The sequence below is a fragment of the Trichoplusia ni genome, chromosome 19 (assembly GCF_003590095.1).
Source record: "Trichoplusia ni isolate ovarian cell line Hi5 chromosome 19, tn1, whole genome shotgun sequence".
Classification (NCBI taxonomy): domain Eukaryota; kingdom Metazoa; phylum Arthropoda; class Insecta; order Lepidoptera; family Noctuidae; genus Trichoplusia; species Trichoplusia ni.
This window is the reverse complement of record NC_039496.1, coordinates 8,147,083-8,160,416: the sequence shown is the minus strand read 5'-3', so window position 1 is coordinate 8,160,416 and position 13,334 is coordinate 8,147,083. Positions and strand designations below refer to the sequence as shown.

Below are 13,334 nucleotides of genomic sequence, written 5' to 3'. Positions count from 1 at the left end.
TATGCTACCGATCACAGTAAAGCTCCGTAAAGTTGTCGGTTACGAGAAGGGATAGAAAATTATCTGAATCCATGCAAAGCTTGAACAGATCGGTAATCTTATAAGATGTCTTAAAAACTTTCCATTCAATTTAATATTACCAGCCAACTTGAAATTAGATAAAAATTATACACAAGTTGAAATTAATCAAGTGTTTGATTTTTCACTCAAAGAAAATAAAATTACAATTTATCCGAGCACTCTAGAAACCTTTTTAATAATTAAATTAAATCGTATTTTTATATTAATTTGCGGAAATAGGCCTTTGCCAGCGGCCGGCATGGATGGAATGCTTGAAAAGTAATTATTCATTTTAATTTGTAATGTGATACGGCTTTGAAAACGGCTTTATTCGAAAATTACATTTCAGGATGAAATAAATAAATTTCAATTTTTGAGTAATCAGTTCCTTTTGGATCTATGAGCGTGCTCTGGAGAAACGTTTAGACATTCCAAATCATGTACAACCTCCTCTCGCCCACGCGGCTACACGTGTATCAAATCATCTCATTTGACACTTTGTTAGCTATTATCTCGAGTGTTAAGTCAGAGCGTATACATAAAATATTAACAAAGCAATCCAGCCACTCCGAGCACTTAAAATATACACACAATAATATGTAAAGCATATTTTGTTATACAAAACCGTATGCCATACACAAACAGAAAGTATAATGAGACATTGAAATTGTCCCTACATATTTTACGAAGGGCGGTCAACTGTGCGACCCTGGAATTACAAGCCGGGTAATCATATCCGGCAATGAAAACCTGAATAAAATGAGCGAAAATAGTAAAGCCCGAAATAGGTGCTTACGTGAAATTACATGTTCCTTTATGAGCTAGAGAGTCGTGCCGGCTACCTGGCCGGCTCCTGGCGGGCTGCTGGCGGCAGTTTGTACGCAAAAATAATAAACTTCATAAAACTAGGCGCTGCTCAGTGCTCGTATTGAACTTTGCTTGTTATTTTTTTGTGGCTCGTTTGGGTATTTTTTGTATCAACATAACATGATCCAGATTTGACTTTCATGTGCAACTAGTAATATCAAAATACACTCTTATATTATGTCTAAACAAATACTGTGTTGTTTTTTGTTTTTGTTGTAATCTATTATCTGATAAAATAACATACGGAGTGCTTTTTTAAATCAAACTCTAATTTCAATCATACATTTTTCACAAACCCATTTAAGAATACAAAACACGTGGAGTAGCTCAGCTGTCACTTTAAGACGCACGTTTCAGTTCTACAGATAAAAGCAAAACAAACAGATCCTGTTATTATCCATTATGTTGGTGCGTAACAAGGATAAACAATACAAAAAGGTTGGTCCTCGAAGTCCGTATGAAAAGTGACGATGCCGTAATCCGGCATTCATCTCTCGTCATATTAGTAGTTGGGTCTAATGCCGCGGTACAAAGTGGAAGACATCTGTTCACGTCAGTGATAGCGCGTCAAGCTGTGCGCACGACTGGTTCGTGTTGTACCATCGATTTGGATGTTTTGAAATGTGGTTAGTTGGGTTTTGATACGTTTCTTTGTTATTAAACATGCTAGGTAAAGTATTTTTTTAAAGAGAGAACGTATGTAGAAGCAATAAGTAAACATAGGGAGTTCGTGAAAAGTTTTATTTGAACTTTATTTATTTCGTCTAAAAATACAACGTATTTAAAAGGAGATTTTGATGGAGCTAACGTTTGACATATTCAAAGCAAATAAATATTTATCCGAATTTGAATAAATATTTTTTTCAGTTTTGATGACATTTATTTGTATCAATGACATGAGATTCAATGTCAATTTTTATTTTAGGTAAATGTAAATGTTATTAAAACTGAAGTGTGTAGGCTTCAAAGAATGAGTGTAGGTTGATTAAGAAATCTTTATTTGTTTCGTAACTGTCATCACATTTTATATTCATAAGTGGGCAGAAAGTACATTAATACATTATCTAATAGTAATTTGATGAATTGATTACAAGTGGAACTATCTTTTTAATCGTAAAAAAAACATCAAAAAACACGAGAAAAGTATTTAACAATAAATCTTGGACACAATAAACTTAGATGCCAAACTTAGAAATATGTGCAGTCAATAGGTTATTTATAAACGGCTGAGATTTAAAACGTAGCTCAATCGCATACGTATCGGAGGACGTGACTCGAGATATATTAGTCGTGTAAGTCGGGGTTGACGCTGCAATACACGTGGTAATAAGCTATCAATGATATTACGAAATATAGAAATTGCTATATTGAAATTATTACTATTATACTATTTTAACGACGGATTTAGAATGTATGTGTACTTTTCACATTATTTTTCTAAGGTCATGGAAGTAACGTCGTCTTTATATTGTAAAAAATGAGCAAGTTTGTTTGTTATTATTAGATTTGCGGAATTTAAAACAAAGAATAAAATAAGAAGATATGGGTTGGGACCATTATTTGATCCAAATCCGTAACTTTTTTAATTCTCGAATTGATGTTTCATGACATTTTGCCTCTGATCAATTAATTCTAATACAATTTAATTACGGCTTTTCATTACATTGAAGGCAACATATCGTAATTGGGTAAAAGTATTTAATCTTAGTACGACATAAATTAACTTAGGTCTCACAGACGCTCTCAAGATTAAACTTCGGGACGGTTTCTCTAATTAATGTAGTGATGTACTTGTTTTAATTAGTTTATCGTCGGACAAGTAAGACATGGAACAAAGTTAAACTTCCAAATATAAATTCAAAATTATCTTTAAAATTCTAAAATACTTTCATGAAAACACTCTTTGCTGCTATATTTCTATGAAAAAATAAAACGTTTGACATGTTTTCAAAGTGATTGTCCCTGCCTACCTTATAATTGATCCTCCTTGAAAGACGTGATAAGTATTTCCTCGTATTGATATTATGAAACACGGAAGTGAACATTCCTTTACAATATGACATTAAATTCAAACATGAAGGCAATGAAATGAAAGCCGTAAAGAATCAAGTTATCGCGCTATAGAAATTGATTGACTTCCTATCAAATCTCTATTCAAGCTAATGAACGATCAAAGGGAGCCATCAAATATAAATGGCGAGGCGGCTGGACCTCCATTGAATAATTTAACTTTATCTTTTGAGGAAAATCGTCATGTGATCAAAAGGAATTATTTATACAATCAACGATCTTGAATTGGGGATGATTACTTGCGCCCGTGGCTAGTTATTTGTATTCATTTTTAAACGTAATATATTTTTATTTAAATTAGTCTCATAAATATCATATAAACTAATAAACGCGCTATGATGAATAAATTTAATAATGTACCCTTTGCCCGTTAGAGCTGTTATAAAAATAAAGTCTAAAACAACTTATTAATTTTAATGTTCGGGCTTACAAAGTTACAGAAAATATGTTCTGTTTTGAAGCTGGTGCTAGCACTGTGCTATTCTCGGCACACCCTTTATTTATATTCAGAGGACGAAAAAAAAAGGTTTCCAAATCCCTAGAAAAAGAGGCAAACCATTATAAAAAACTTTGTGACGAAATGGGCCAAGGTCGAAACAATTGAGATGGTTAATTAAACAAATTGCTAGATTACAAAAGAACTTTTTGTTTAAGAATATTTCGCTCAGGTCAAGGCTCTTATAAAAATGTGTTACGTTAAAAAAATAATGGCCGGTACATAATTCTTATAAAAATAAAACGCTTTATCACGGGAAAAGGGTTGCTATCAAAATAATTATTCTGATTAACAAGAATAATTAATGGTGCGTTTTTGTTACTTTATTTGATGAATTAGAAAAACAACGTAAAATTAAGTTTGTTTAGGCTCATGTGTAGTTATTCGCTCTACACTACACATGAACAAAACTGTTTATCTATTCAATCAGTTAAATTAACAAATTAACAAACCCAACACTTTATATTTGAAAAATTCAATACATTATAAGAAACATTATAAGAGGGTTACTGAAACTCTCGCTGGACCACATAAAGCCAAAACCAAACCTTCAAAAATTAAAGAGAGTAACGAATAATATCAAACATGAAACATGGTTTCCTCAGGGACCGGCCGCCAATTAAATAATCATTCAATTCGCGAGCCACGCAACACTTGTCAAAGGAGGACTCATAGGTGCGTTAAAATCAATGCGTACACGCTAGATTGATCTAAAAGTACCCTGCACAGAGATTACTCAGGGAAATATGGAAAACATCCCTGTATCTCGGACACTTCTCTCCTATAAAATATCCCTTATTTGGAACATTGTAAGGTGTATTTTAGATCACAGCTACTTTTTTCCTGATGTAATATTTAAGTATCGAAATATTATACTTGACTGAGTGTTTAAACAAGGAGGGCTGATTGTTGCTACTTGCATTACCTATTTAATTAATTTGTTTATGAATATTTGCAATTAAATTCTGCTTGATTTTATCCGATTGGTGACGCTTTCTGCGTATTTAAATAATGAAAATGATATTAAATAGTTCAAACATAAATTTACGAATAGGTCCAAAGCTACTTAAAATGTGTAATAGTATATTTTATACCAAGGGTATTGAAAACAACTAAACAAAAACCGATAAAATGATTATAATAATAAAATAACTTCCCTTCTAAATAAAGGTAAAAAAGAATAAAAGTTCCCATCACAAAGTGTCCGTAAAATCAGTAACTGCTAAAACATGATTCAGTTAACGTTGTACTCCGGCACTTTGACTTAACGACTGAACGTTAAAAGATTTTTTACTTTATTTATACAAAGGTTTTTCGGGCTGCTATCAAGTATAAGTGGATATTTTCGGCAATAAAGGGTTTTATAAACTGTTGGAATGGGAATCTTAAGTTTAGAAGATTTGTTTGGTTTGCAATTGGTGGGCGATTTGAATAAATTGTTGACAGTCATCGCAGGTAAACATTACGACAGCTTTAATCGAATTCACTTTCCCACTTCAGTCACTCACCCAGATTATGAAAAACATAACCCTTTCAACTCACCCACAATCTCTAAAGTTTAGTGCACACGCTGTTGTCACTTACATTTTATTTCATCGTTATGAAACATTAAATCTGGAAACAAAATAACTGTATTCGTTGAATGTGTGTACCGCTCTACGCTGTGCGCTCTACGACGTATATTTTTAATTATAAAACCCGGATTATGAACGTTTAGTAGACATATATTCGGATTTGATCTCTTTTTCCCTAAAATGCTAAGTTTGAATTGAAATGGGCAATATGAAGCTTGTGCCAGAATTTTATTCCAAGAGAAAAATGTATTAAGCTTAATAATGAGAAATGTGGGATTAAAATATTTTATTGGCTCATACTTCAATTTAAGAAACTATTTATAACTTTTATTGTTTTCTGTTGTGTCCCAAATGGATGGCAAGTAGAGTTAGTAAAGCAGGTAACATTTTTGGCAAAACGAAACAACATTTTATAGCAAAACCTAAACAAGAAAAATATAGGCCATCTACTGTAGAAAATGGTGAGCCTAGAACTAAAGCCCATCCATTTATCGATTATCGTGACTTATGTGGCGGAACAAATCCGTTTCGTTACTGAAACCGCTGTAGCCTAAATGAGCACTATTTTTTACCCGGCTCGTTTTCATAGTGGCCAATTTGTTAGTGCAGACTTTGCTGGCAGATACATCATGCGAGCCTCTCAAATTCACCTCACAGCCAATTACAGAGCTTGTTATTGTTGAAAAATGTCCGACAATGCCTCACTGAACATGTTTTTGTATAGTTTCACGAATACGGCAAGTCTGGTTGCCCAAATTGGTTAAGTATACTCAGAATGCACAATACATGGGTTGAATTAAAGAACGGTATTAAAGGAAAGTTTTGTAAAATGATGTTTGATATTACTCAACACTATTTTTCTTTTATAAATTAAAGCACTTTAAATGTGAAAAAAACATTTTTGTTCCTGCAAAGTTAAACGAATGCCTTGTAATTTAGTTATGATGGTAATGTTTATTTGTAAATTATTTTCTAAGCTCTAGACTAAGGTAAGTGTAGGTAACTATGTGCACTGTAGAAGTCTTACTGTTACTGTATCCTGAACTTACTATTCACGGCGGGGTCTGCGATGGCTTCTTAATTAATATCGTCTCAGCTCCCGAGCTCGCCGCAGCTCATCCGAGAGACAGTTTTAATTCTATCACGTCACTTCACTATCTCCCGTTCTCTAGTCCCAAGTTTCTGGACAAACTGTGATTTGAATAATAAACACCGCAGCTCAAGGTCGCCTATCGCTACATCACTTTACCAGTCAGCGCTTAGCTCAGTAATTTCCATTCCGCTGCCATCTCTCTGTTAATTCAAGCAAATCTAATACTATGTTGAACTCTTTCGCTGCATCTCTGGTAGGGTCACATGGTGTTTTGTATTCCTGGCCCTCTCCTAAGCTGTTGTCTTGTGAATTCCAGATGAGTCCCTCATCCCCGCGACCTCGGCCCCGCCCCGCTCCTCAGGTACCGGTTTCGTATCCTTCTCTTCATTTTTAATTACATTTTTAATTTGTTTATTCATTAGTACGCCATTATACTTTCATCTGTTTGTAGCGGCTTTATTATCGTGTTTCGTTGACAGCACGAGATGTTTTGTTTCGACATTATTAGATGGGAGTGTGGCTGGGTGTGAGGAGTAGCGCTTTTCAATTTGCATGAGCCCGAGCCGAGGTGATCAGTGCAATAGATTACAGTTTGTGTAGTCCACGTCGAGGTCACTACATCGGCCCTCGTGAGCTAAATCCTGCATGATTGTCTCTGTCGCACTCGAAACCGCATAATTTAAAAGAGTAAGAAAATATATTGGAGTAACAAATTTAACTTGAAACTTGGTCGACGAGCTATTACTGTCAAAAACTGTGCCGCAGTAAGTAGAATAAAATTTTATTGCTAGCATTCAAATCGGTTGGTTGCCATAATAAAAATAAACGTTTTTGTCGTTACGTCAACCTGTGTTTGGAATTGAGTAAGTTAGAGAAAGCCATAATGCTAAGTTAAACACTTTTTAAAGTCAAATTAGGTGAAGTTGGAGTGGCTCGGCATAGCTTTCAAACATGCATCATCATTATTGTCTTGTTGAAGGGGATTCCTAAAATAAAGGTTTATATAGAGGGCAAGAGAACCCCGATATTTTTATTTGCCTCAAGTTATTTATAGAATTCAAGTACCTTGAAAATTCCGGGAAAGCTGTACAATATACATAGATTGTACACAAAATTGTGAATGTTTATTATTAGTTTGTGATATAATTTGCACGTTATACCCTTCAACGCTCATAAACCGAGTCTTTATAATACCAGTACGCTACCCTAGCGCCCCAACTGTTGAAATTCCAAAACTCACGTAGCTCCTTAATGTTAATACTAGTTCCATAATCCAGAATTAAATACCTCAATGAATTCCCGTTTGCATACGATTTGTTGAATATGCAAGCGTTCTGTATTGCTTGTTCCGTGTTTGATATTATGTTGTGGATTTTGTCGTTGTTTGTTTAAGGTCTCTTTTTGTTTGTTGCAGCGGCGGCAGCCACCATATGGGGTTCGCAAGACGTGTACGTGAAGAAAGGCAGCACAATATCGCTGACGTGCTCAGTGAATGTGCACTCGTCGCCGCCTTCCACTGCCTCAATTTTATGGTAAGTCTTATTGTTTGTGATATTACGTCGAAGGTGGGAATATCACTCTGAGTTTCGCTTGAAACGTGTTTGAGTAAATGGATGTGTACCGCTTTCTTCTAAAATGTTTTTCTTGACTCCTATATTGAGAGCAATGCACTCACGGTTTTTTTATTTTCATCTTTATTTTTGTGAAACTCGTTTGAAAAAATAAATTTCCTGCTATCTTGCAGCAAGTCTTACTAAATTGAAACTTTATGATTGCCGAAATTTTTTACCATCTGATTTGATAAAAAGAAATGACTAGACATTAATATATAAAACCACTTTAGCATCATAATGACTACTGTATCTCGACCAGGTACCACGGCAACTCGGTGGTGGACTTCGACTCGCCCCGCGGGGGCATCAGCCTGGAGACGGAGAAGACGGAGGGGGGCACGACCAGCAAGCTGCTGGTCACCAAGGCCGCGCTCACCGACTCCGGGAACTACACGTGCGTGCCCAACAACGCGCATCCGGCATCCGTGTCCGTGCACGTGCTCAATGGTGAGTATGATAATATGTGGGTGAATTTCCCGGACCCAAAAATTGCGTGGCATCGATGAAATCGGTACTAAAAAGCATTGTTATAATGTTCTAACATTTTTTTTTAGGTAGATGACATAAAAATCTATCTGTAGCACTAAATATTTTATTAATATAATTAATAGGTTTTCCAAAAAAAAAAGTTATACCACATAATCTTTCATCGCCGTGTTTGTCCACGACTCACCTTGATGTATTAAAGTCATCATTGATCAAAAATGTATCGTTATTTATATTAAAACTTAGTTTTATTTGGTTCGTGAATAGTTAGAGTATTGACTCGGAATACATTTATTCAAATATTTACACAATACAACGTATGGTTAATAAAAAACCATTTGTCCCAGAACTACCTTTCATCGCCATGTCCTAAACATATTTGAGAATATTGCATATTCTAACGTTTTGCGTCGCTCCCGTTTTGCGTTAAACGTTGCATATAAGTAACGTCGAAAGGCTAGACAAGGAACGACGTGTGTACGTGCCTGCGTTTTCGAGCTATAATTAAAAGTATTCAATTTTTTTGGTACTGGACATTTTTTCTTTCATCGCCGTGGATAGGTCTAACTTCTATTTCAATAAGTTTTTAATCTCGATTGAGCATTCAATACAATGCCATTTATATTTAGCTTATTTGTAAAGTGTTCATTAGTGTGAATTATTACCAGTTTTTTAGTAAATTGAATTATACCCCTTGATTTTCATCGCCGTGCTCTCATTTCCGTGGTTTCCGTGGACAAAATTTGCTATGGCAATGAAAAAAAATACACGGGAATGAAAAAAATATCATCGCCGTGCCTTGTAAAACAGTTTCCTTTCATTGCCGTGGCCACGTGTTTCATTTCCGTGACTTATGTTTGTTTCGCCACTAGACAGGAATGTATCTATTTATAGTTATATTATAAAAATAATATCATGTGTGACTGGATTTTTACACATTATATTCTATTATTATTGCGTATAAATTAATAGTATTTATTTTTGTTTCAATGATTAACTTTATCATTTAAATATTCTTGTACACTATAATAACATTTCATTGCCATGGACGCCTGTTTCATTGCCGTGCATGCATGTTTCATCGCCGTGGCACGGAATTTTCAATCTTGTATATCTCGTTAGTTTTTTAAGCTATCTGCTAGATATTAAGCAAAACTGCATATCTGATCGAAAACTTGAGAAAACACTATTTTTTATTGTTCTAAAGTTGAAGAATAAAAAATCCACGGAAATGAAGATTTTTTTGGACCTGTTGAAATTCACCCATGTGTCTTATAATTTGAGTGTTTGAAGATACGTTCACATGGAAAGAAATGTTTAGGGCAGTTGAAAAATTACAACAAAACTGTTACTTAGCTGAATCCGGTTAGACTTGAAGCCAAAGCCAAAGTTGGAAAAAAGGTTAGGACGATGATGCTTCGTAATTAATCCTTGTCTATTTATTATCCTATCAGACTTTAATGACTAGAGAGAGTTTAAAAAAGGAGAGAATAGCGTTCGATACTCATTCTATGGCAACAAGAGCTAACATGTCCTGGGTTTGGCAGGTGAGCACCCAGCAGCGATGCAGACGAGCAACCGAGCGTCGTCCTACCTCACGTCACAGCTGAGCTGTGCCATCGTCACCTACCTACTGTCGTCCGCCGTCTGCAGATGATCGGCTTGGCCCACACACGCCCAAGGGGGCCTGGAGCTATTTACTTTTTAATCATACACTTTATTACTCACACTCTGTTTGGTACCCTCAAACACGAAACATTCCACTTTATAAATACATTATTTTTTTAATCAACTTTTGCTCAGTTAATTTTTACTTGTTAGAGTTGCGTTTGAATTTAAAACATCTAAATCTAATTTACGACTGACGTTATTTGATTAGCGTAATTAAATGTACAAATCCTTTCGCTATGTAATACCGTTTCAATATTGAAACAGGATTCGGATGTTCCTCCCAATCCTCTTTTACTGTCATCACAAATATCAGTCTATATAGACGGACAAATTGAGTTACTTCATTACTTACAGACTGAAATACTCTTTTGGACGAACGGACAGATAGCTGTGAAACAAATTGTGATATGTTATTTTTAAAGTTATATACATTTTTATTAGAAATAACAAAGCTCCAACCCTCTCTAAAGTTATAGAATTAAAATTAAATTTAACTAGTAAAAATATAGGGAATTGTTATAAAATAATTGTCATTTTTGCAAAAACTCGTGATTACATTACTCGGCAGTATTATTTTATGTGGAGAATAAATTAAATTTATTTCGACTAGTTTAACATTGCTCATTTGAATAAAGTATTATTATTTTAATTAGGAACTCGACTTGTTTTGTTATGACGAATTATAATTTAAGACGCAACTAAATGTAAAACATTTTTTGTAAATAAAATTAACTATACGTAATAATGTAGAGTAAAGGGTTTATATCAGATCGCAATGTAAATATTTCGTATTGTTGTAAATACAAAATAAACGAGTTTAATGATAAGATTGGATATTATAGGTTTAGTGGTTCTACCATTCGAGTGGTGAAAAACTGTTTTACTTTGTTTACGTTCCTAGAACAACTTGTTTAAAATAAATGCTCTTAAGCGTGTTCTCATCAGAAAGGAAACATTTTTACAATCTCTTTGAGTTTAAAGTTCAAAAGATTACTGCTACAGGTTTCTAAGAAAGCTTAATATAAGTATTCTTTCAATATGAATTGTCGTATTTTTGCATTTTAATTTCTATGTTTAAATCATCCACATACTTTAACTCATATTATTAAAACATTGTGCATTACTGTTCTGATTAATACATTTCTATCCGTTTTATGGCAAAATCTCCATAATATGAAACATTATATTATATCTCTACTTGTTAGCAGAAATAGTAAATTAAACATAAAATTGGATTCCCCCTCTCGATGATCGTATAGTATAACAGAATACGTGAAAATAAAATACATTAAATTCCGCGTACACAAACTCGCACATAAATTATATGCGTATATTTATCCTTAAGAAGGGTACACACTGAATGTTTAAATTACGCAGCATGTTCAGTAAAGAGTGTTTGAGGTAAACAAAAGCTCGCGAACTCCCCCCCCCCCCCTCATACGCCGCTCACCTGTGGGCGATGCACCGTCAACTAAGTTTATGTTGAGAATCTCAAACAGGCAAGTTGCCCAACAAGCCTATCGTGTAACTTCACCCTTACACGTCAAACAAGCTACACAACACCCCGCTTTGTACAGAACCCGCGCTTTTACAGCTAACAACACACACGTAGGTACATTCCATCGATGTTTCTGATGCGAACACGCACCAACTGTAATTACTAGGGAATAACGACAAATAATTATTAAGAATCTATTGACTGTTTTCCACTAAAACTTTTATGTATAAACTGAATTTGCATCGCAAGTAATAGAATTTAATTTCCATGTTAATCTAGATCCGTATAGACTCAATTTGCGTTGCGTAAAACGAGACTTATTAGGTTTTCGCCGGGGTACATTTGGGGCCGGCGGGGGTGCGCGGGGGCCGGCGCGGGCGCGGGGCGCGGGGGGCCGGCTAATTGATTCCCGCGCACCTCGTTACTCACGCGCCGCAGATTCAGTTCGCGAACTAGACTCGATGCCTCGAACTGTTGACTTTTTCCATCTTCTTGTATACTTGTAAAGTAGTTTAATACTGAAATATTGCGATAGTACGGTAGCAGAAATATACCTAGCTATGTTCCTTTAAATAAAGCGTAGTATCATGTTATTAATGTAATTTGACGACTTATTTGTACGGCGCAAGTATGAGACGTTCTCATAGTGGATGTTCTATGTGAATGTCTTCTGATTCTTGAAGGAGTTGATTTTGTTTCTTTTGTATCTTGTACATAAATTGTAATAAAAAAGGGAGTATTAATAAATATTATTAAAAAACTACACATGTTCCTTTTTTTTAATCCTCTACAGTTCTACTCCATACCTGGCATTAATCGCGAGCCTTCAAGGAAAAATGGTTTCCGGACAAATTTATTATCATGCGAAATCAAATCGAAAACGTCTTAAGATGTAAACGCAAAATGAAATCAAATACACGACAACACGAAGCACTCACGTGAACGTCTTATTTGCTTTCTCATGATAAAATCGCATTAAAACCAACTCAGGAAAACCGATTTAGTACAAGAATAAGCAAAAATATATCTTTACTCTTTTGAAGTGGTGCGCCAATCTCTGAAATTATATTTTTTTCCCCTTTTATAATCCTGCTAAGTACAATATTTTCTTAAGGAGGAATAAAATCTTGCGGGTATATCACCTTTTAAAGCCGTCGATGCGATGTGATGACACACGCGCTCGTGTATTTAGGTCGGCTCGGCTCGGCTCGGCTCGGCTCGGCTCGGCTCGACTCGGCTCGGCGGCTCGCACACACGCACCCCGCACTACATCACACTTTATTTTACTTTGTTGAAATTTTTATGGGGACTCATAATCTCGGCGATGGGATTTTTGTATCAGGATTTAGATTGGTGATTTATGGCGTTCTGTTTTGTGTTGGCTATTGACCTGCCGGGCCCGGCCACACCGACCCAGAGCCCATAATTGAGTTACGTTCCAATTTATTCTGTTTGGTTAGTGCGAGATCATTGCGGGGTTAACCACTCAATCTGGAACGTTATTATAAAAGTAAATAATAAGATTATTAACCCTTATTCCTCTGTTTTATTGCATTACAGTGTTGATAATGGCCTCCTTATTTTTCTATTTAAGAGAAAAGCTTCAAGATACGTCTATTATGTTTATACAGATGAAAGTTCTAGATATTGCCATTCAAATACTACGATGAACAATCTTACAATCTAAAAAAATAAATAATGAGTTAGATTTTAATTCACTAAAATATAAATGAAAATCCGACTCATTATGTACAAATAAATCTAATTCGTATCGTGAAGTTCTCCGCTGATTGCTCGGCGAGTGGACAGAAACAAACAAACATACAAATAACGACCGCTATCTCAAATGTTCGGCCGAGTAAACATGGCGTGTTCGCACAACACTGCACAAGACTTCGCACAAGAC

The 13,334-nt window shown here is 35.2% G+C and overlaps 1 protein-coding gene across 3 annotated transcripts in view; it reads left to right on the top strand.

The window, feature by feature from the left end:
• Nucleotides 1–11,789, top strand: part of LOC113503286 (protein sidekick-1-like) — a 108,116-nt gene extending 96,327 nt beyond the window's left edge. For 2 of the 3 annotated variants that reach the window (XM_026885135.1, XM_026885134.1), the window contains 4 exons: nt 6,477–6,521; nt 7,575–7,692; nt 8,033–8,220; nt 9,807–11,789. In XM_026885135.1, coding sequence (XP_026740936.1) covers nt 6,477–6,521; nt 7,575–7,692; nt 8,033–8,220; nt 9,807–9,916 — 461 coding nt within the window. In that variant the 3' untranslated portion in view covers nt 9,917–11,789. The remainder of the gene's footprint in view (nt 1–6,476; nt 6,522–7,574; nt 7,693–8,032; nt 8,221–9,806) is intronic. The other variant, XM_026885136.1, reaches the window with a different exon arrangement.
• The last annotated feature ends 1,545 nt before the right edge of the window (nt 11,790–13,334 follow it).